Genomic DNA, 25,024 nt, shown 5'->3' with positions numbered 1-25,024 from the left:
ATGACTTCTTCTCCTAGCGTCTTTGTAGATGATGGCTCCAGTGATAAGCTGCTGTCTCACCTGATGGGCTTGGATCGGTATCAGCTGGAGGATTTCAAACTTTGCGTCCAGTCCCCACAGCTGCTGCCTGAGAACGTCCAGAAGATCTCCTGGGCAAACTTGAAAGCCATCAGTCCCACTAACCTGCTCTGTCTGTTGAAAGAACACTTATCAGTAAGGCAGATATGGGACGTGACCCTCCGCATCTTTGAGCACATGAAGCTGACTTCGCTATGCGAGCAAATGAGAGCAGAGATGAATGGTGAGTGGGTCTGTGCAGGGGATAGCTTCCTGGTGCTCGTGGGAGCGGGGTGGTTGCTGTTGGAATTTTACGGGGTCCTTCCAAATTGCTGGTCTCCCCCTAAGAAAGACTCTCCCTGACGGGAATGAAAGTTTAAAAGTATAAAGGCTGTGAAAGTTTGGAGCTCTAGCCTCGGAGGGGATGGTGATCAAAAGCAAGAAGAGGGAATTGAAACGTGCATATTTAGTTCTGTTCCAAGGCTGCTTTTGAAAATGCAGATTTGTGCCAATGCAATTGTTGCATTAGGGGATGATTTGCTCACCATGGGAATTTCATGTTTGCTTATGCATGATTTTTTCCAAAGAGGTAAATGCAAAAAAACCCACAACGAAACTGTACCCGGCTGTAACATTCATTTATTTATTGTAATATTGTAGCATTTATTGTGGCATTGCAGTATTTATTGTACTAGTCATGTGTTTCACAGTTAGTTAGCAAGTATAAGACTGTGCTACCATTTTAATTGTTTGTCTTTTTAAAACGTATCACGGATCTCATTTTTCATCTGGTTTTTGCCCGCAACTTTACCTACTGCAGAGAGTTTTAGGAATGCGTATGTCACTTTCTGGCAGACCTGGCTGCCTCTGAGACCTGTAGAAATTAATAACTTTTGCTGGTGCCTATTACAAGCCAGGCACTAATCTTAATGCTTTCTGTGCCTTGGTACTGACTTTTCACACTCTCATAAGAAGGGGGTTCTGTTATTCCTGTTTTACAGACAAGGAAACTGAGGCACAAAGCTCAAGTAAATCACCCAAGGTCACAGAGGTGGGATGTGAAGCCAGGCAGTGGGTCTCCAAATCCTCTGTGCTTGACCATGTACTGCTTCTCTTGCCCTAGAATGAGAGCATGAGTTCAAGGAATGGGATGGGACTTGGCAACATGAAGTCTTCCCCATCAGAGCTTTGGGCATTGGAGGTTCTGAGTCACAGGAATTCAGGCTTCGAGCATCTTCTGGGCAGGACGAGGGGATGGGGACTCGATTTCCCTGCATCTTCAGTTCCATCTTCCTCTCCTCCCCTCTCCCCATCATAAATCCCTTACATATGGTTGTCTGGAATAGGCAGATGTTGAACAGAGAGCTTGGGAATGGGATCTAGAATCCTTAAATTCCATTTGGCAATCCCAGAGAGAGACATTGGCACAGAGGAGAATGACATTAAAGAAGAACTTCCCTCCTGGCCACTGGTCCTAATTGCCAATGTCAATGCCTTGCTTGAAGCTGCATCACAGGAGCCCCTTTTCCCCAGTCCTTACCTGGTTCCCACCTGGCCTTCTAAAGGGGTGGGGCTTGCAGAAGGTACCTCCTAAGCAGGAGGAAGCCCTAGACCACACCCATCCCACAGCAATGTGGGAGATGATATAAAGGGACCAGTGGACAGGTCAGGATAACTGATGCCCCCATCAGCTCCATCTTCTAGGAAACATGGCACAGTGAGAGTTTCTATACTTGAACGGTGCTGTGGCAGAGGGATTTGTGAGTGAGTCTGTGAATGCACATGTTTATAGGCACAAGTGTGCTGTCTTTTAGGGACTATGGGTTTAAGAGTTCAGGCTTTAACCACAGAGCTGGATTCAAAGGCTGGTTCCACGTCACCAACTGTAACCCAGGACCAATTATGTACCACTGGACCCCATTCTCTCTTATTGAAAACAGAGCTAGCTGCACCTAACTGAGTTTCTAGGGTGAAAACTTACAAGGCGTTGGGTGCAGTGTAGATTCTCAATGATTTGTTCATCTTTGCGACAGTTTTTCTCTTCACAGTATCACCTTCCCTGGTGGTTTCCAGATCCTACATCATCACTGAGAATGATGCCAGACAGGCAGTATCAGAACTGGGAGGGTCTTTACCATCTCACTGTACACACCCTCCACCCCACCAAGACTAGCTCATCAGATCTGGGAGAAGGGGTGAATCTTTAGTTCAACAGGCTTCCATAGATGACCAAAGGGAAGTGAGAACTGGGATTTTTTTTTTTTTTTAAGAAATTAGATTTAAATTCCAGGCTGTTCATTTGGAACAGCCCAGCTCTTTTTTTCTTTTTTTTTTGTACTTTCTGATTTTTTTTAAATTTTAATTTTATGGGAGTATAGTTGATTTACAATGTTAGTTTCAGGTGTACAGCAAAGCGATTCAGTTATACATATACATATATTCATTCTTTTTTAGATACTTTTCTCATATAGGTTATCATAGAATAGTGAGTAGATTTTCCTGTGCTATACAGTAGGTCCTTGTTGGTTATCTATCTTGTGTGTATGTCAATCCAAAACTCCTCAATTTATTCCTCCTCCCAAATGTTCCCCCTTTTGGTAACCATAAGTTTGTTTTTGATAACTGTACGTCTGTTTCTGTTGTGTGGATAAGTTCATTTGTACCATTTTTTAAAACATCAGATTCCACATATGAGTGATATATGATATTTGTCTTTCTCCATCTGACTTACTTTACGTAGTATGGTAATCTCTAGTTGCATCCATGTTGCTGCAGATGGTATTACTTCATTCTTTTTTATGGCTGAGTAATATTCCATTGTTCATATGTACCACATCTTCTTTATTCCTCTGTTGATGGACACTTAGATTGCTTCCATGTCCTGGCTATTGTAAATAGTGCTGCAATGAACATTGGGGTGCATGTATCTTTTTGGATTATGATTTTCTCCAGATATAAGCCCAGGAGTGGGATTGCTGGATCATATGGTGCACGGGGAGACATGGAAGGGGTCCTTTAGTTTTTGAGAATAGGACTTTCTGAGTGGTTATGTGAAACACATCAGGAGGCTGGGGTTAGACCAATTCTCAGTGCTTTTCTTCCATGGCATTTTATTTCCAAAATATTAGAGTGGCTTCCATGTGCTGGCATTGCTGTGCACACTTGGGGTACATCAGTGAACAAACACAGGTTGGCTACCGGTCTCCTCCTCTGGTGTGGGGAGACAGGTAATGGATGTGATGAATAAGTACATTATAGGGTGTGCTAGAAGGTGACAAATGCAATGGAGAGTGGAGGGAAGTGCGGGTGGGGTCTGCCTAAGGTGTGTGCTGGAGGAATCAGGTGCAGTGTTAATCAGGATCATCAGACACTACTGAGGCACTAAGATTTGAGCAGAGACTCGGAGGGGAGGGAGTGAGCCAAGTGGATATTGGGGTTGGGGGGAGAGCATTCCAGACAGGAGGCTGGCTGGATCCAAGGCCCCCAGGCAGGGATGTGCTTTTAATGTGTGCTGTGGTCTTTGCAAAGTAGCATGTTTCCAAAGTAGCTGGGTTGATGAGGCTTGAAGGTAACGATTTTTAGTCTCTTCAATTCCAAGTCTGTCAGAGAAATGGTTGGTTCTACTAAGACCATCCATCATTATTAACTTGTTTTTCAGCCAGGGGAAATCTCACTACCCCATCATCACTGTTTTATTTCAGAGATGGCACAGGTATGGGGACCCCAAGATCCAAACCAAGAAGAACCAGAGATGCTGGAAGAAGAAACAGGTTTGCCTACTACTTTGTGATGATTACAGACAAATTGCTTGATGGAACATTCATTTTATGGGTTCCACATTTGCCACCTCCTTTGAAACTGTCTTCAATTTATAGTCTGCCAGAAACTTGACAATCTGTTCTTCCAGTGCTGCCCACTGAGGAATAGGTTACCATAAACTGGACATTTCCTCTAGGTCCCCTCCAAGGTCTAAGATACCCCTGTCTGTTTCCGGACTTGGTGTTGTATTAATAGGTATATGTATTTTTTTTTTATTTTTTACACAATTTTTAAAGATTGCACTCTATTTACAGTTATTATAAACTATTGGCTATATTCCCCGTGTTGTACACTACATCCTTGTAGCCTATCTCACACACAATAGTTTGTTCAACCCAGTCCCCCACCCTCTCTACTGCCCCTCCCTGATTCCCTTTCGCCACTGGCAACCACTAGTTTGTTCTCTATATCTGTGAGTCTGCTGCTTTTTTGCTACTATCACTAGTTTGTTGCATTTTTTAGATGCCACATATAAGTGATATTGTATAGTATTTGCCTTTCTCTGTCTGACTTATTTCACTGAGCCTAATACCCTCCAAGTCCATCCATGTTGCTACAGGGGCAAGATTTCTTTCTTTTTATGGCTAATAATCCATTGTGTATATGTACCACGTCTTCCTTATCCATTCATCTGTTGATGGACCCTTAAGTTGCTTTCATATTTTGGCTATTGTGAGTAATGCTGCGTAGCTGTATTTTTTTGTATTGGTGGCCTCATGGAGATTTTTCACATGGACAAACTAATACCTACTGTGATGGAATAAGTTAAGTTGCATCAAAGAAATACATGCTGTACTTGTGTATAATCCAAAAAGAATCACAGAAAATGCAAAACTTGCAATGAAAAGCATCGATCCTTTGCCCAACCCTGGACTTCAGTTCTGTGGAATCAACCACAGCCTCTCTTGGCTGCCACTTTGGCTATTTATTTCTATGTTCATAAGTGATTAACGTATACTGCCATTTCTTAGGTTTTCAATCAATTATCTGCTGACTCATCATGGCAGGTAAGTATGTCTTCTCATTTACCCTCCAATAAAAGTATGATTTGGAGGACCAGGCATTGAGTGTCATGTGGATATAAGTCAGTGCTGAGCCATGTAATTAATCAGGATTACATGCTGTATTCATTTTCTAGGGCTGCTGTAATAAACTAACACAGACCGGGTGCTTAAATAATAGAAGTTTATTTTCTAAGTGCTGGAGAGAAAATGTCCAAAACCAAGGGGTCAGCAGGGCTGTGCTTCCTCCAGAAGCCTGGGGAGAGAATCGGTCCTTCGTCTTTCCAGCTTCCTGTGGCTGCTGGCATTCCTGGGCTTGTGGGAGCATCACTTCAATTCCCACCTCTGTCGTCACGTGGCCTCCTCTTTTGTCTCGGAATTCTCTCTGCCTCTCTTTTATGGAAATACATCTGATTGCATTGGGCGCAATCCAGGATAAGCTTCTCCTCTCAAGGTCCTTAATCACATCTTTTGTCACATAAGGTTCTGGGGATTCAGATGTGGATATATCTTTTGGGGGGTCACTGTTGAGCCCACTACACATGCCTTTTTGGGGGAACCATTTTCTATTTTTAAAAAATATTTATTTAGTATTTATTTTTGGCTGCATTGGGTCTTCGTTGCTGTTCGTGGGCTCTGTCTAGTTGCGGTGAGCAGGGGCTACTCTTTATTGCAGTGCGCGGGCTTCTCATTGCAGTGGCTTCTCTTGTCGCGGAGCACAGGCTCTAGGCACACGGGCTTCTGTAGTTGTGGTGCGTGGACTCAGTAGTTGTGGCACTCGGGCGCTAGACTGCAGGCTCAATAGTTGTGGCACACGGGCTTAGTTGCTCTGTGGCATGTAGGATCTTCCCAGACCAGGGCTTGAACCCATGTCCCCTGCATTGGCAGGTGGATTCTTAACCGGTACGCCACCAGAGAAGCCCCCATTTTCTATTTTTGTTTGAGGTAATAATTGCTTTGTTTTGGTTTAACTTTCTTTGCAACTACCATTACGTCATCCCAAAATTCTTTGGGAAGCATAACACCATCAAACATATCAAGGAATCAATCGGCTCCCTTGTCATAATTTCTAGACAGTTTCCAGGAGCCCCATATCCTTCTCCATTCCATATCGGTTGCCACGTAGCTGCCATCCTGGGACTCCATTTAATCTTGAATTCCACTTTCTTTTTTCTTTTTAAATTGAAGTATAGTTGATATACAATGTTGTGTTAGTTTCAGGTATACAGCACAGTGATTCACATATATATATCCATTCCTCTGTTGATGGACATTTAGGTTGCTTCCATGTCTTGGCTATCATAAATAATGCTGCAATGAACATTGGGGTGCACGTATCTTTTCAGATTATGGTCTTCTTCCGATATACGCCCAGGAATGGGCATATGGTAGCTCTATTTTGAGTTTTTTAAGGAACCTCCATACTGTTTTCCATAGTGGCTGCACCAATTGACATTCCCACCAACAGTGTAGGAGGGTTCCCTTTTCTCCACACCCTCTCCAGCATTTATTATTTATAAATTTTATAGATTTATTATTTATAGATTTTTTGATGGTGGCCATTCTGGCCGGTGTGAGGTGGTACCTCATTGTAGTTTTGATTTGCATTTCTCTGATAATTAACAATGTTGAGTATCCTTTCATGTGCCTTTCGGCCATCTCTTTCGCCTCCCTTCTGTTTTAGCTCACAGAAGAAGATACAGAGAGAAGATGAGGATGAAAATACTGGTTCTGTGGGACAACATTCCTTGGCCTGATGACCATATATATCTCCACAGCACGGTGGAGCAGGAACACAGATTGCTGAGGAGTCTACTGTGTCCTAACAGGACTGGAGCCCAGCCACTGCCGATCGTACTGGAGGGCCTGGCGGGCGTTGGGAAGACCACCCTGGCAATGAAGGTCATGCTACACTGGGCAGAGGGCATACTCTTTCAGCACCAGTTCTCCTATGTTTTCTACATCAGCTGCCATAAGGTGGGAGAGATTGTGAACACCACCTTTGCTGGCCTGCTTTCCCGGGACTGGCCTGACTCTCAGGTCCCCATTGAAGAGTTCAGGAGTCATCCTGAGAGGCTCCTGTTTGTCATTGATGGCTTTGAAGAAACGACTGTGTCTTCCAACTTGTACGAAAGCCCGCCCTGTACAGACTGGTACCAGCAGCTCCCACTGGCCAGAATCTTACTCCACTTGTTGAGGAAGGAGTTGGTTCCCACAGCTACCTTACTGATAACGACCAGAGACTATGGTAATCTAGATCTTAAAAATTTGTTAGTGAATCCATGCTTTGTTGTCGTCTCAGGGTTCACAGAGGGAGACCGGGAGGAGTATTTCATCAAGTTCTTTGGTGACCTAGACAAAGCTAATAAAATCTTGAATCGGATAAGAAAAATGGAAACTCTATTTGATTCCTGCTCTGCCCCCCTGGTGTGCTGGACTGTGTGTTCCAGCCTGAAGTGGCAGACGGCAAGTAATCCTTCTTTCCGGCTGGCCACACAGACCACCACCAGCATCTATGCCTATTTTTTCTGCAGCTTGTTTGCCACGGCAGAGGTGAGCTTGTCAGATCAGAGCTTGCCAGAACAGTGGAGAGCCTTGTGCTGTCTGGCTGCAGAGGGGATGTGGTTCTCAAACTTCACATTTGCAAAAGAGGTCATGGAACAAGGGCATCTGGAAGCCTCTTTTATTGATTCTCTCTTGAGGTTGAATATTCTGCGAAAGGTCAGTGACTGTGAAGAGTGCATTTCTTTCACTCACCAAGGTTTCCAGGCATTTTTGGGGGCCATGTTTTATGTGCTCTGGGGAACAAGAGGATCCCTTGGTGGTCCCCCAAAGCATCAAGAGATGAGGGTGCTCCTGAATGACGCCTTTGCCAACACAAACTTCTATTGGCATCAGATGGCTCTTTTTTTCTTCGGTCTTTTAAATACAGACCTAGCAAGAGAGCTAGAAGATACGTTACGCTGTGAAATGTCTCCCAGGGTAATGGACGAATTATTAGATTGGGCAGAAGGGTTGGAGAAGTATGATGCTGTCTCAGTCCACTTCGAATTCCTACAGTTTTTCCAGTGCTTGTGTGAGACTCAGGACGAAAATTTTATAAGGCAGATTTTGAATCACCTCCTTGAAGCTGATCTCGACATTCATGGGTATCAGCACCTCCAGGTTTCTTCCTTTTGCCTAAAGCACTGTCAAAACTTACGTAAGCTGAGGCTCTCTGTCAGCGGTCCCATGCTTGAGATGAAATTGACTTCCACCTCGGAAACTCTGGAGTGAGTAATGCAAAAACCATCCCTTCCCTAAGTTTCTCTCATCTTCACAGGCTCTGCCCAAGTTCTTCCATGAAAAACTGGGGGGTCTGTGGTTGTGTTATCAGTGGTTATGATTGACCAAACATTCTAGATCAGCTCCAGTCTGTGAGAACATTTTCCTTTAGGTGTCATGGAGGATTCCCTGGGTACTCAACTCATCTACTTAGAGGTAGATTTTATATCTCAGGCACTGCGTGTTGAAGGTTTATGTGCCAGGCATTGTACTATAACATCTACTTGTGTCAAACTGGTGCCCATAACTAAGTGGAGGGGGATCTCTTATTGTTATTCAGAGATGAGAAAACTGCAGAATAAAAGCACAATTTTCTTAGTCAATGTGACTATTAAGTAGCCCAGCTCCCTTTCAGAGCTCCAGAACTTAAAATGCTGTATGCCTCTCCTTTGAGCATATATTGGAGCCAGGGTGGGACCGATGGTGTCAACAAAATCTTAAAAGCTTGTTCTGATGAGTTTGTCCCTTTGTCCTCCTGGAAGAAGAACCTTAAAAATACTTGAGCTACTTTTGGTTCTTCTCCTATGACCTTATCCCATCACTGACACTTCTGGCTTCTGAGCTGGAAGATAAGGAAACCTGACTGTTCTGCTACTTATTTCAGGTCCCGGGAATGTTTTCTAAATTCTTATCTTGAGACAGGAGCTGCTGTTCATGTTCTCAAATCCTTTCCTGTTTAACCCTCAAATCTATAAGAAGCACCAGTCCAATTTGGATTGAACAAGTTAAGATTTTGAGTAGACTAATTTCTTTGTGTTCACCCACATTGGAATATTAGTAAGATGCTTGGTTTGGGGGTCTGGGGTAATTAATGTCCAATACATATAGACTATCATTTGTCCTATATTGGAATCCCTAAAACTTAAATAGGGGACTTGATTTAGGTAGCATTCACTGTGGGGTCATGTGAGTAAGTGCCCTTACTATAAGTGATTTTCTAAGGATCATCCCATTTATTATGAGAATTAATGCCCAGACAACATCAGTCCTCACTTCAAGATCACCCTAAGACTTAAGGAAGTTTAAGAGCTTCCCTAAAGTTCATAACAGATCTTCTGATGTTGGGTTATGTCTTACTTTTCTACAGCACAGCTTCTTACTGCTTTTTCTCCTCAGTGGTTTTAAACTCTGTATATCAGTATTAACTGGGGTGTTAAACACATGAAAGCACAGGCATGTATACACAACACACATACACACATACAAGTACACTTAAGGTTGGAAACAACTACTTTAACTAGTTACAATTCTGGACTTACGGAGTAGAACTTTATATCCTCCAGGTGCTTTCAGAATATATTCTTTGTTTTACTTCCCTCATCTCATCTGAGATAAAAAAAAATTTAATTTCTGACTGTATTGCTCTTTTATTCTTAACATTGAGAGCCTACTGCATCAGGGAAATTCTAAATAATTAGAATTCTAATAATTCTAAGATCTAAATATTTGCATGAATCTTCTTTAATCATCACAAAATCCTATGAGAGTAAATTTTACTAGGCACATTCTGGAGATAGAAAATTGGAGCACAGAGATTCAATACTAGGAGGCAGAGCTCTGAATCTGTCTTAAGTCTATTTAACTTTAAGTCTGAACTCTTAAGGATTATACCTGTGGTCCGCCTCACTTATGTGGTTGCTTTCCTCCAAAAAGAATTGTTAAGGATTGTGGGAATAAAACATCTGGTGTTGTGCCAACTATGCTTTTTTGGTTACACATTTTCATATTCAGAACTCCAGTGAGTCTCTTTTGTTAAGGTCTTTTCTTGCCTCCTGTAGATCATATTCTGGGTGTTGGTTGAGTTTCATTTACTCTCATCAGCCTTCTCTCTCTCCCTCACAAAGGACAGGGGTTGGCGATTTCAGGAAACATCAGTGGGAGGATATTTGCTCTGTGTTTTGCAATGGGAACATGAGAGAGCTGGACCTGAGTAACAGCAAGCTTAATACTTCATCTATGAAGGAACTCTGTTATAAGCTGAGAAATCCAAGGTGCAAACTCCAAAAACTGACGTAAGTGTGAGACTCTCAAGGTTTGAGGAATACAATAGGAGAATAACGCACTTTTTTTTTTTTTTGATGACAGCCGTGAATTATCTATTGGCCAGAAAGTAAGCTAGGTGCACAGGAGAATAAAATAAAAGGACTTACATTCATGAAGCTGCTACTTAGGCAAAGTAGACTGAAATTTTAAAAAATGGCCATCTGCGGCAGTAGGTGGCAAGTTGGTCAGAAGGGATTTGACCATTCTAGAGCACGTTGTTTTAGAGCCATTAACAACTCAATTATTGTCATGAATATGGCGTTAGAATTCAATTAGTATACGGCATTCCCTTGTAAATGGCATCCTTTATTTCTGCTTGGTTTATTTGAAGCTGAACCTTTAATAGTTTAGGTATCACAACAGCAACTCAGATAGGGGGTTCTGGCATCACCTCTACAGAAAGTTGTATTGTGTGATTTTCTGAGAGGAAATAACCAGAAAACATAGAAGATGGGATATTTAGTGTACCATTGTGAAACTAAAAGTGATGATTCAAAAAAAAATAAATAATTCATCTCATAATTTTAACTACAAAAGGGCAATCTATCTTGCACTAGAGATACATGTAGACAAACTACTTTTTCCTTAAGACATTTAAGGTGGACTGCTTTTTGAGCCAAATATGAAGGAATAGAAAATTTCTAGGGCATGGTAGGGGCAAAGTGTTTGAAAAGAGCTAAAGGTATGTGGAGTCCATGAGACGTGCTCTGTGCCTTAAGGAAAGGTAAATCATTTGTGGTACAGCATTTATTCATTCGATACATATTTATTGAGCATCTGTTATCTGTTCTGAGGTTATAGCAGTGAACAGAACAGGTAATTCTTGCCTTCATGGAGCTTACACTGGGTTGGAGAAGCAAACTTAAATAATCAGGATGGTATATGAGATGGTGACGTCTCCCAAAGCAGAAGGAAATCAGTTCAGCAACTCAGAAAGGGTGTGAAAGAGGGAAGCTTTGCACTTTTAGATAGGGGAGACCCCCTCTGCCTTCCCTATCTACCTGAAAGATATTTGAGTAAAGATCTATACATTGGATACGAAGCATAATTTGGGATTGAAACTTAGTGGTCCTATAGCATGCTACAAGTAGAAATGACAGATTCTCAAATCTCGCTCAAAGATAGGGAAGAATTAGCAGGTGGAGGTCGACCTTGAGGGAGAAGCCAGGGAAGAAATTAACTGATAAAGGACACTGCAAGTAGTACTTAGAGTGGAATTTGAGATGGAATTTGGTCAGATGTTCTGGAGTCTAGGACAACTAACTCTATCCTACTCTCCCTCCACCTTTCTCAAGGTCATGCCTCAAGGTCTAAAAATCAGGTGCAGGCACTGATTCAACAAGTTAAGAGCAGAAGAGTTGACAATGATATTTGTCCTCAGACTTCTGTGTGTTGAGTGAACCAGATCAAATACACGGGTGGCAGGCTTAAACAGCCTTTGACGTCCTTTTCCTTTCTTTCTTTCTTTTTTTTCTTCTATTTTCATTCTATAACTTAGTTCTCAAGATAAGGAGAAACAAGTTCAAGAAGAAAACGAGAGAGTTGTTCTCACCAGTCCTCTCTGGGTTGGTGTGGGATGGGTGGTCGCCTCCCTAGAAGAGTGTCGGCAGCCCCAGGACATCTTACATTAGATCTGGGGAGGAGTGGGGAGAGGATGGATTCCTGACTTCATACATCCAACTGAGCTCAGTGATCATGTTTGAGATTGCCTTTTCAACATTTTAGTACCACGACTCAAATCAATTTTTGGACTCCTCTTATGTTTTTATTTAACATCTTTATTGGAGTATAATTGCTTTACAGTGGTGTGTTAGTTTCTGCTTTATAACAAAGTGAATCAGTTATACATATACATATGTTCCCATATCTCTTCCCTCTTGCATCTCCCTCCCTCCTATCCTCCCTCTCCCACCCTCCCTCTCCCACCCCTCTAGGTGGTCACAAAGCACTGAGCTGATCTCCCTGTGCTATGTGGCTGCTTCCCAATAGCTATCTATTTTATGTTTGGAAATAAATTTATTTATTTATTTATTTTATTTTTGGCCACTTTGGGTCTTTGTTGCTGCATGCGGGCTTTCTCTAGTTGTGGCGAGCAGGGGCTACTCTTTGTTGTGGTGTGCGGGCTTCTCATTGCGATGGCTTCTCTTGTTGCAGAGCACGGGCTCTGGAACACAGGCTCAGTAGTTGTGGCGCATGGGCTTAGTTGCTCCGCGGCATGTGGGATCTTCCTGGACCAGAGCTCAAACCCGTGTCCCCTGCATTGGCAGGTGGATTCTTAACCACTGCACCACCAGGGAAGTCCCTCCTCTTATGTCTTGTACATCATCCTTGAGGTTGTGTACATGTGTGTTAGAAAGGAAAGATGAGGAAGCAGGCTTCTCTCCCAAAACTTTCTCACTGCCTCTCTTCCTCAGGTGCAAATCAATGTCTCCTGTGAAGATTCTGAAGGAGCTTGTCATCGTGCTTCATGGTAACCACAAGCTGACCCACCTGGATCTGAGCTCTAACAACCTAGGAATTACTGTGTCCAAGATGATTTTTAGAACTTTGAGGCACTCAGCCTGCAACCTCAAGTATCTGTGGTAAGTCTTTGCTCTTCCAGATCTGTCCCCAAGATCACGCATAGGTTTGATGATTCATTGGGAGGACAGGAGTCAACACTGCAGGAAAAGAATACAGAGAAAGACTAGCAAAGAGGGAAAAAAATGCATGGGTGTAGAGCAGTTGTTCTCAAATTTTAACGTATATCAGAATCACTCAAGGGGGCATGTTAAAACACAGATTCCTGGAATCCACCCCCAGGATCCAGCAGATCTATTGAGGGGCCTGATAATTAGCATTTCTAATAGACTCTGAGGTGATGCCGGACTGTGGACCACACTTTGAGTAGCACTGACTTGAAAGGGTGTAGCCGTCTTGTCTTTGAAGGGATGAGAAACAGGGAGAAATCAGCTCTTGTTCATGGAGCAAGGGGGTCTCTAAACAAAGACCACTCTTCCCAGGAGTAACTGCCTATCCTGGGGCCTCTTCGATAGGTTGGAATCGTGTGGCCTCACCCCTAGGGTTTGTCATCAGCTCTTCATGGAACTCAGCAAGAACTCAAGTCTGAAATTCCTCAGCCTGGGGGACAATGATCTCTCTAATGCTGAGCTGAAAAGACTGCAGGGGCCCATTGGGGTGTCCAAGTGCCCCCTGAAGGAGCTGTCGTAAGTCCTCCTGCTTTTTCAAAAATACTTTCTTTGCACGTTTGAGTGGCAGCGTGGGGTTGGCAGTGGGACTGGGTTTTGGGAGCCTTGGGGATCCCCCTGTTGATCCCCCATCCCACTGGCACAGTTCTTGTCATCTTCATTCTTCTTACCATTCTCCTTAGGGCTCCGTCTCAGCCAGCTTTGCCTTCACCTTGATCTTGGGCATCTTGACCATCAGCTTCTTTTGTATAACCTGCTTAGGCTTTGGCCAGCCTCCTCTAAACACAGTGGTTTTCAGCGAGGGCCAGTTTTGTCCCCACTGGGAACATTAGGCAGTGTCTGGACACAGGCTTGTTTTCCAGCTTTGGGAAGGGGAGGACGCTCCTGGCATCTCGTGGGTAATCTAGTGCTCCTGGCATTGACCAGGTATGATCAATATCCTACGGTGTACCAGAGGGCCCCCTACAATCAAGAATGATCTGCCCTAAAGGTCGGTAGGAATGAGAATGAGAAATCTTACCTTTACCCACATTATTCTCCTCCATGAAGATTATGTTCCTTATCTAATTTAACCTTTCCATGATTTTGAGTCCCAGATGTATGGCCCAAGGGACTGAGAGTTTGAGAAGGAGATAGGAAACCAGACATAGCTGTGGCTCACCTTGCATCTTCACCTCCCACAGCCTGGAGAAATGCAACCTGTTGGCGGCCCACTGTGAGGACCTGGCCTTGCTTCTCATCAGCACCCAGGGAATGACTCGACTGTGCCTGGGAATTAATCAGCTCCAGGATGATGGTGTGAAGCTGCTGTGTGCTTCCCTGACTCACCCTGAGTGTGTCTTAGAGAGACTGGTGTAAGTTCCTCCTCCTTCGGTGTCTGGAAATGACCCTCCGTGGGGTTAGGCATTGAAGAAGACAGTGGCTCCTTCATTTGGGATCCAGCTATGTCGTTGAAAACTAACATTCATGGAGCAGTTACTCAAGGTGCTAGTCATTGCTCTAAACATAGATTCTGAGTAGCACCCCCAAATTTGTTGAATCAGTCTCTGGAGATTGTGACAAGAAATTCAGTTTTAACAGGGACCTCAGGAAATTTTTAAAAAATATTTATTTATTTATTTGGCTGTGCCGGGTCTTAGTTGCGGCATGTGGGATCTTCACTGCGGCATGCTGGATCTTTAGTTGTGGCATGTGGGATTTTTTTTTCCTTTAATTAATTTTTATTGGGGTATAGTTGCTTTACAACGTTGTGTTAGCTTCTACTGCACAGCAAAATGAATCAGCCATACATATACATATATCCCCTCCGCTTAGGACACTACAGTGCGTTAAGTAGAGTTCCCTGTGCTATACAGTATGTTCCCATCAGTTGTCTATTTTATACATAGTATCAATAGCGTATAGGTGTCAATCCCAATCTCCCAATTCCTCCCACCCCACCCCTTTCCCGCTTCATATCCATACATTTGTTTTTTACATCTGTCTCTCTATTTCTGCTTGGCAATTAAGGTCATCTATACCATTTTTCTAGATTCTACATATATGCGTTAATATACAATATTTGTTTTTCTCTTTCTGGCTTACTTCACTCTGTATGACACTCTCTAGGTCCAAAAAAAATTTATTCTGAAATTTTAGAAAGAACTATGTTATGCATTCATTTAAAGCCGTCCATTATATAACCTTAATTTTCTGTCACTTAAGCTTAGCATTGCTTGCTTAAACCATTTCTTGTTTATTTTGTCAATCCTTTTTCTAGTCTTCTCCCTACCTTAAGCTATTTCAAGTGTTTATCTTACTAGACTCATTGAAGGGAACAACTCTTAGATATTGTAATTCTCTTGGTTTTGGTTTTATTTTTATTTCTGCTTTTTTATTGCTTTAATTCATCCTACTTTCTTTACAGATTCCATTAATTCTGATATTCTTCTTGCTTTGTGAGTTGAATGTTTCATTATTCTTCCTCCATATTCCTTCACGTTTTTTGTTTTCACAGCTTTGTATGAATAATATGCAGGATAAAGCATTCCAAACACCAACACCACGGCTCTGGAGAGGATTCAGGACACCATCTTCCCTGGGGCTTGGACGCCACCTCGGGGGCGGGTGGGTGCCAAGCATGGCGGATCAGGCCGCCAACAGCAAGCCGCGCGCCTGCTGGCTCCTCGCGCTCCCCGGGGCCGTGCTGGCACCCTCGGGAGCTGGGCCCCGTGTCTCCTGTGGGATCTTTTAATTGATCTTTAGTTGCGGCATGCGGGATCTTTTAGTTACGGCATGCGGGATCTTTCAGTTGCGGCATGCGGGATCTTTTAGTTGCGGCATGCAGGATCTTTTAGTTGCGGCATGCGGGATCTAGTTCCCTGACCAGGGATGGAACCCAGGCCCCCTGCATTGGAAGCATTGAGTCCCAGCCACTGGACCACCAGGGAAGTCCCAGGACCCCAGGAAATGATGATGCTTTAGTCAACTGATCTCTGAGCTCCTATCTCCAGATACAGAGCTGGCACCAAGGTTGGGGGTGATTAAGATAGACAAGCTTTTTGCCTGTGTGGAGGATGCAGTTTTAGGAGTGAGATACAAACAACAGCAATAGTTCAGATATGAAAAAAAAGTGGAATGAATAGATAAGAAATAGTGGTGGGATTGGTTTCTCCTAAGGTCTTCTCCCACCAACCTACCTGAGGAGGTGACACTTGAAGCAGAGACTTGAAGAAAGTCGGGGAGGAAGCCACAAGCAGAGAGAAGGGATAGGAGGGCAAAGGCTCTGTGGTTCGAATGAGCTTGGAGGTGTACAAGGAAACTAGTATGGCCGGAGTCCTGTGAGAGGAGATAACGGGAGAAGATGAAGCTGGAGAGGCAGCAAGATGCCTGAATACGCCCAGGCAGGGTAGGATTTTGTGTTTTGTTTGGAGGTTTGACTGACAGTGAGGTACTCTGAAAGATCACCCAGGCTGTTCTTGAAGGATGGACTATAATAAGGGACAAAAGTTTGAGAAGAAGCAAGTGCCTGTACCCCAGGCAAGAGGATAGGAGAGAGCTGGCTTGGATGAGGTGTAGGACTTCAGGGTATATTTGACGATAGATCCATGGGAACTTCCTGATGGGTTAGGGGTGGTTTAGGAGGGAAAGGAAGCAAGAACACCTCCAGGTGATGGGCTTGGGCTGCTGGGTGAAGACTGGCTTGGGTGTGAGGAGTTTGGATAGGGACATAGGAGAGTGGAATGCCTGTGAATTAACCATGCAGAGATGTTACCGGCGCAGGTGTATATAGGACTGTAGGACTCAAGGGTGTCGTTGGGTAGGGATGAGAGTCCGCATGCAGTGGTGGATGCCAAGCTGATTACAGAGATATTTTCTTCTCTGGCTACACTCTGCTTCTTGGGGGCAGGTGTGGAATAGATGGAGAGTTGAGTTTTCCTGGGGTTGGATATCATTCGGGTGAGTATAAAAGACTGGAAAAGGCCAAGGTCCTTAGGTACATCCAAGGTGGTGATTACGGTGAAAGGCCATGGAGTCTGAACAAAGAAACCAATGATTAGTACTCGCCTAGCCCTAAGCCTCAAAGAACCAGAATGTTAATAGGCCATTAATACATATATAACAAGAACTAATATTATACATGTTCAGTTATGCTAATAATATATTATAAAATAATAATTATACTTACACCATATACTTTAATATATTACATTTACTATGATGTATATTCATAATAATAATTTATGCCATATACTTTATGTTATTTTATTGTTTTTGGCCATGCCCTGTGGCTTGCGGGATCTTAGTTTCCTGACCAGGGATCAATCCCAGGCCACAGCAGTGAAAGCACCAAGTCCTAACCACTGGACCACCAGGGAGTTCCTCCATATACTTTCATATAGTACATTTACTATGATATATATTAATATTAATAATATACAATAAGATGATACATAATATAGTCTATTATATATTATATAACTATTATATGTAATATATATTTATGTAATAAATATGTTATATAATAACATGTATTACATATACCTGTTATATAATACCTGTAGATCTATTATATAATTACATAATATAATACCTAATATATAAATAGATGTTAGATAACTGTTATAATAAACCTGTGATCTGATATATAACATCTCTATTACATATCTCCTATAACCTGTACTGCACCCTTGCCAAGTGCTGCCCCGTGCTTCTATAACAGACCGTAGTCCCACTTCAGAACGGAGAAGGTGAAGGCTGAAGGGAATAACACAGCTCACCTAACAACACCTGGTAACGGCTGAGTGGCCTTTGAACCCACATCTGACTGGCTGCAGCACCTGGGGTTCATCCTCAGCTGCCTCAAAGCTATTTAAAATATTTTCCCTTCATTTAACATTTTTACTTAAAAATTTAAAAAAATTCTTACATTAAACTTTATCTTTTTGACACATAGGAAGCTGCACATACTTAATGTATACAGTTCGGTGAGTTTGGGGATAAATACACACTGTGAAACCATCACTACCATCAAGGCCATGAACATATCCATCACCTCCCGAAGTTTCTTCCCACTTCCTTTATTATTACGTTTTTTGGTGTGTGGTAACATTTAACATAGGCTCTTACACGATTTTAAGTATACGATGTAGTTTTGTCAGCTGTAGGCATGGTCTAGGCGGTATAGTAGATCTTCAGGAATTAGTTATCTCCCGTAACTGAACCTTTGTATCCTTTGACCGTCATTCCTTTATTTTTTTTAACCCAATCATGACTGACTAGCACATTCTTGGTGTGCGCATTGCACAAAAATGGACCGAGAAAGGATAAGTATGCACAGATACTCGGCACGTCCTGGACTCGGGTCTAGGGAGACCCCGTGGGTGACCTGGAAGGAGGGGAATCACTTTGGGCTGCTCTCCTGAGCGTCTGTGTCTGCGGTTCTGACCCCACAGGCTCTGGTCCTGCCAGCTTGGTGCACCCAGTTGTAGATATTTGTCAGACGCTCTCCTCCAGAATAAGAGCTTGACACACCTGAATCTGCGGAAGAATAACCTGGGAGATGAGGGAGTGAAGTTTCTGTGTGAGGCCCTGAGTCGTCCAGATTGTAACCTGCAGAACCTGAAGTAAGTTTCATCCACTTCCCTCTGGGTTAGTGGCTGAGAGGAGAGTCATGTGACTTGACCTGAGGTCCAGATGGGGTTTGCGTCCTGGGCGTGGTAGCCAGTCCATAGAGGGGCTGGTTTTGCTGGAGGTGGGGGCGTGTGGGTAGGTATTGGTGCTGGAGGGGAAAAGATGGGATGACTGTTAAGGACCAACCACAGTGGTCTTGGGGGTCGCCAAGACCACCCCACGGGTTTGATGATTCACTGGGAGGACTCAAAGAACTCAGCATACAGTCGTGTTCGTGGCTGTGATTTATTATTTATTCTGTGAAGGGAAATAGCAAAATCAGCAGAGGGAAAAAGTTGCATGGGTTGAGGTCCAGAGGAAACCAGGTATAAGCTCCCAGGAATTCTCTCCCAGCGGAATCACCCAGGACACACTGCATTCTCCCGGCAAAGAGTTGTGGCAACACACGTGCAAGGCCGTCCACCAGGGACGCCCATGACAGACTCGACGCTCAAGACTTTGATTGGGCGCTGCTCGTGTGGACACCTTCTGCCCAGCACATCTCAAGAGTCTAGGCTTCCACGGGGAAAGCAGGGGTTCAGCATAAACCACGCTGTTTGCACAGCTTAGGCACAGTGAGTCACTCTGAGCAGAGAATCGGGGGAACTCTCCTGAAATCCAAGTTCCCAGATGGCAGCCAAGAGCCAGGCTAGCCTTGCCAGCAGGGCTTTCTGTGGACAAGGGCCAGGGATGTGAGGCTAGCTCTTTTCTATACAATGTGCTATTCCGTGTCTGATACAGAAGTCAGAAGTCTCTGTAGTTTGCCAGTCATAATGGAAGTGATTTTGTATATTTGTCACTTTTTTAATCCTTCCATAGGCCTTTGTGCATATATAAATTTTTATAAACTCAGCATTTATTAACATGAAAATGTCCACCCCGAACAACATTTCTGAGACTATTCCACATCCATACATAACAACGTTAACCTTTGTATGACTACATAGTAATCTGTTGAATGAGTATTCTATTTATATAATAAGTACTCTGGTTGTTTTCAATCTTTTGGAATAGTTATAAAAGTTATGCTGTGTATCTGTGTACCTGTATCATTTTGGACATATGTAAATATACTTGTAGAATAAGTTCCTAGAAATAGACTGGCTGGATCAAAGGGTATCTGCAATCAAAAATTTTTAATTTATTATTTTTTTGTTGGGCCATTCTTAAAATTTTTTATTGGAGTACAGTTAATTTACAATGTTGTGTTAGTTTCAGGTGTACAGCAAAGTGAATCAGTTATACATATAGTCACTCTTTTTTGATTCTTTTCCCATATCGGTCATTACAGAGTATTGAGTAGAGTTCCCTGTGCTGTACAGGAGGTTCTTATTAGTTATCTGTGTTATATATAGTAGTGTATATATGTCAATCCCAATCTCCCAATTTATCCCTCCCCTCCTTTCCCCCCTGGTAAACATAAGTTTGTTTTCCACATCTGTGACTCTATTTCAGTTTTGTAAATAAGTTCATCTGTACCATTTTTTAGGATTCCACCTATAAGCGATATCATATATTTGTCTTTCTCTGTCTGACTTACTTCCCTCAGCATGACAATCAAAATTCACACACGTTGCCGCATTGTCCTTCACTATATAACACTGCCACCAGCCAAGAGCACCTTTTATCCACACCTTCACATATAGTGTTGCCAAACCTCCTTGATCTTTGTCAATTTGAGAGGTAGAAAAATGATAGCTCAACCTATTTTTATTCTTCCATGGAAATACTGAAACTTAGGCAAAAGTAGACAGAGTAGTATTTAATCTACTCCATTACCCGACTTCAACAAGTATTGATTCACAGCCAATCTCCTTTCATCTAAACCCCCAAGCTTATTTTGGGTCCAGGCCCAAGGGTCACGTACTTTCCTTGGTAAACTCAAAGTCCTTGTATATTTGCATCCTGTGTATAAGAATGGACTTGAGCAGCTTTCAAATGTTGAAAACCGTTTGTGTAAACTTCCAAATGAAAAACCTTTTGATAAAACTTGACTATTTTTTTTCCTGTTGGGTTTTTGGGTTTCTTTTCCTACTGACTTGTAGGCATTCTTCGGTAGGGAAATGGAGCCCTTTTGGGTATAATTTACATAGGTTGTTTATCTTGCTGGCAGTTCCCTTAGGCTTGGCTCTTGAGAGTTTTAACCATGTGGATATTTTTCATGAAGCCAAACTTTTCCTTTTATGTCTTAAGGATTTTTGCCTTATGTACACCTGCCACTTAAGGTGGCACTCTTTAATTATTTCATGTCTCTCTCCTCCCCTTCTGTGTATCTTAGTTTCTCTCTGTGTCTCTGTTCTCTTTCATCTCTGTGTCTCTCCCTTTCAAATTGCCCCTCCTTTAATTCTCTCTTTCTCTCTCCAAGTGTTTACCTGGATTACTCATCTTGAACTTATTTGGTATAATAATTCATTCTCAGGAATTTAGATCTGCCCTTAAGTGAGAGTCCTGCTGTCTTTTTCAGCTCAGCTGTTGAGCTCAAAGGCTGAAAAACGTGTTCTCTGTTAGCAAAAGAGTCTGGGTGCTCTGGTGATCAGTGTCACAGAGAGAAGCCCTTCACATAGACAAGCCTGTCGATGGCCTGGGGAGGGAGGGAGAGGCCTCCATGGCTGTTCCTTCTACTTTCTTCCTTTCACAGGTAAATAGATCACCTAGGGGTTCAGACCTCCCAACCAGCACCCTCCCCTTTCTAGGGCTCGGGAGAAGAAGTCTGGTTTTGGCATCTTTCTTCCTTAGAAGAAAGTGAGGTGGGCTGAAATATATGGAGACCAAGGATTCAAGGATTACTTTTCCCTCTTCTGTGTGTTTTTTTATTTTACAGCTTGTCAGATTGTTCTTTCACAGTGGAGGGCTGTCGGGAGCTTACTGATGCCCTCAAGTACAATCATAATGTGAAAATTCTGGATGTTGGGAAAAATGATGTTCAGGATGATGGGGTGAGAGAGCTGTGCAGGATTCTGAAATGTCCAAGTTGTGCACTGGAGACGCTTGGGTGAGTTGATACTTTTTTTTTTTTTTTTTGGTTACTTTTTATTCTGGTAATATATTGAATTTACAGAAAAGGTGCAAAAGTGGTACAAAGAATTACCATTAACCTTATAACTAGAGTCAGCGATAGTTTACATTCTGCCTGAAAGATTTATTCTATAATCTCTCATCTGTCTCATCTATCTGTATCTATCTCTGTCTCTCTATCATCTATGTATACATCTATTATCTATGGATATATGTATCAATCCCTATCTACCTACCTACCTATCATTATTTATCTATTATCTATCTTTAGCAAGAGTCAATGTTTTCCTTTTTGTGGGAAGTCCCCTGTGTCTACTCTTGGGCTGGGGAGGGAATAATAAATGGTTCCTTGTCGGCGGGGGGGTTGGTTAAGAAGGTGGGAAATGATGGACATGTTCTCCTTTTAAAAATATCTTCTGCTTGGTAATAAGCTCCAAGTTTAGAGAAAGTGTTTAACTCTCATTAGCCCCATCCTTGATCTATTGTAAATATTATTTCTTTTAATCAGTACATTTTGGAGAGTAGGTCCCGAGGAGGGAGACAGTGTTACATGCTTCCTACCCTGAGAATCTTTCCTGTCTAAGGGGAAGGCTGATTTTTAACCACAATGTGATGCATTTGCTCAGCAAACTGAGATGGCTTAGCCTCAAGTAATAGGATGTTTGGTGAAATGTGGCTCAAATGATAGCAATTTTTCACATAGGCAATGGCTCTGGTTGTTCTCACAAACTGCCTAGGTGCTTGGGGAAAACTGTACTGAGGAGCTTAGGCCTTGAGCCTTGAAACTTGAGTTCTTGCCCCTGAAAAGAAGGGGGGGAAAGCTCTTGGCAAAGGGTGACAGCATATACAAGGGCTCAGAGGTGGATGTTGCAGGGAAATTTAATAACATGTGGTTGGAACCGAGTGATGGGTGTAGGGAAAGGGGATAAGACTATGTAGGAAAAAATTCTGTAGGGCAAGGTATCGTTTGAATGCTTACTATGTGCTTGGAAACGGGAAGCACATTACAATCATCACTTCATACTCCAGCATGGAGGTATGAGGAGGTTGCTACTTTTATACCCATTTTACTGAGGAGGAAACTGAGTCAAGGAGCTCATTTAACTAAATAAAGATGGGGACAGGAACCTAGTCCAAAAGCCAATTCCTTTTTCTTCCAGCTTTATCGAGATATAATGGGTACATAACATTGTGTATGTTTAAGGTGTACAACCTTCGGATTTGATACATTTATCTATTGCAAAATGATTACCACTCTACATTAGGTAACACCTCCATCCCATCACAGAGTTGCCCTTTCTTTTTGGTCGTGAGACCATTTAAGATTTATGCTCTTAATAACTATCAAGTATATAAAACAGTACTATTAACTATAGTCACCATGCTTTACATTTGATCCCCAGAATTTATTCATCTTATAACTGGAAGTTTGTACCTTTGGACCAATATCTCCCCTTTTCCCCCTTCCCTCATCCCTGGAAACCACCATTCTACTCTGTTTCTTTGAGTTTGGCTTTTTTAGATTCCACATATAAGTGATATCGCACAGTAATTGTCTTCCTCTGTGGAAAACCTGCTATTTGTGACATGGATGTAATTTGAGGACACTATGCTAATTGAAATAAGTCAGAGGCCATTTGTTTTTCACCACATTTCTATCCTTCAAGAAGCATCTTCAGGTGCAATATTCTTTATCCTGCAGGTCAAGGAGAAGCCACAAGATTTATACAAGTCAATCAGGGTCATAGTTATGCTTTAAAAATAATGAGGTCTGGTTTTAAGCCCTCTCTCTATCTAAGCTCTCCTCCCCAGAGGCAGAAAACAGTAAAACATCTGCCAAAAGTTACTGCATTGTCTTCAAGGATGAATTCTTTCCTGATACTCGGTTCACTTCCATCCAGCCTCATTCTCCAGTGTTGTAGCCTTAAAGCAGCTCCCTGCAGGTCCCATATTTGTGTACACTGGGTTCCATCTTTACCATCTAGACCAGGGTTTCTCAGTCTCAGCACTACTGCTATTTTGGGCTGGGTAATCCTTGGTGGTGGCAGGCTGTCCTGTGCACTGTTGGATATTGCTGGATCCCTGCATCCCTCTACCCACCAGATGCCATTAGCACCTCCCCAGTCTTAAGACATCACCAAATCTCTGGGGGGAAAAATCACTCCTGATTGAGAAACACTGGCCTAGAAGACTGAAGGCACAATATTAAAGGAACACAATCAAGGTCAATGATATATAATACAGTGGTAATAGTGGTAAAAGCCCTGCTGGGGGTGTTAGACCTGAGAGGGTGGTGTATACCTGTTTGACACTGGAGCCCGTGTTTTTCTCATCATGCTCTTCCTGTCCATCAAATGGTACCTTTAATCTTGAAGCATCCCCTGGAATCTACCCAACCTCTTCCAACCTACGGATATACATCCCTTCCCTCTACTCTTTGCGCATCAAATTTTGCATGAATAGCCACAGACCACATTTCTTTATAGACTTAGATGGAAATTTCCACTGTGTTAAACTGATGTAATACATTTTGTCACTTTCGTTTTTGTATTCCTAGTAGCTAGCCAGCTATATTTTTAGATTTTTGTATCGTTAAATTTAGAAATAAGATGGAAAAAGTGTAATGAAGGTGTAGTAATGCTATTTTAGTCCTTTCCAGGGCCTTTTAAATGAATGCATCCACTTTATACTAAAATTGTTTCTTTCACATTCGGGCAGGCTAAACTTCAGTTTTTCCTCATCTGTCAAATGGGGTTTAAGATGTCCTCTACCTTTTATAGGATTGGTATATGGATTAAATGAGTTAGACGTCAGCACTTGGAAAAGTGTCTGGCATGTGTTAGCCAGTCTGTTTCCGTAGTGTATTTCCCCCTAAATCTTGAATCACTTTTATTTCTAATTTCTCAGTCTTGGAGGACCATCTTTCACGCTTCTGTCCCACCCACCCCTAGGTTGGAGAAATGCAATTTGACACCTGATTGCTGCTGGCCTCTGTCCTCAATTCTCAGAAGCAGTAAAAGCCTGGTTAATCTGAACCTTCTAGGGAATGACCTGGGGCCAGAGGGAGTCAACACGCTGTGGACGTCCTTGAAAAAATCGACGTGCAAACTACGGAAACTTGGGTAATCCCTGCTGACACGGGGAAGCAGCTGCCGAGATGGGGATGGATAGGATGATGTCGTAAAGTGAGCAGGCAGGTTATCCTGCGTGCAATTTCCTAGGGCAATGGTGGCCAGCAGAACTCTCAGTAACGAAGGAGGTGGTCTGTATCCGCCTTGTTCAACAGAGTAGCCGCTAGCCGCGTGCAGGTACTAGGCACTTGAAACGTGCTTCGTGTGATGGAGGAACTGACCTTTTAACTTTATTTAGGTTGAATTAACTTAAATAGCCACATGTGCCTACTGGTTACCATATTGGATGGCGTGG

At 42.7% G+C, this 25,024-nt stretch overlaps 1 protein-coding gene across 1 annotated transcript; it reads left to right on the top strand.

Annotated features, from left to right (window-relative positions):
• NLRP13 (NLR family pyrin domain containing 13) lies at positions 1-24,724 on the top strand. The gene is made up of 9 exons (XM_036833982.1): positions 1-301; positions 3,759-3,827; positions 6,562-8,149; positions 10,046-10,213; positions 12,659-12,826; positions 14,116-14,286; positions 18,367-18,537; positions 21,405-21,575; positions 24,550-24,724. The coding sequence occupies exons 1-9, from the start codon at positions 1-3 to the stop codon at positions 24,722-24,724; spliced, it is 2,982 nt and encodes a 993-aa protein (XP_036689877.1).
• Positions 24,725-25,024: the final 300 nt, after the last annotated feature.

The sequence above is a fragment of the Balaenoptera musculus genome, chromosome 19 (assembly GCF_009873245.2).
Source record: "Balaenoptera musculus isolate JJ_BM4_2016_0621 chromosome 19, mBalMus1.pri.v3, whole genome shotgun sequence".
Classification (NCBI taxonomy): Eukaryota; Metazoa; Chordata; class Mammalia; order Artiodactyla; family Balaenopteridae; genus Balaenoptera; species Balaenoptera musculus.
Note: the sequence above shows the minus strand (reverse complement) of the source record. Positions and strands in the feature narration are given on the sequence as shown.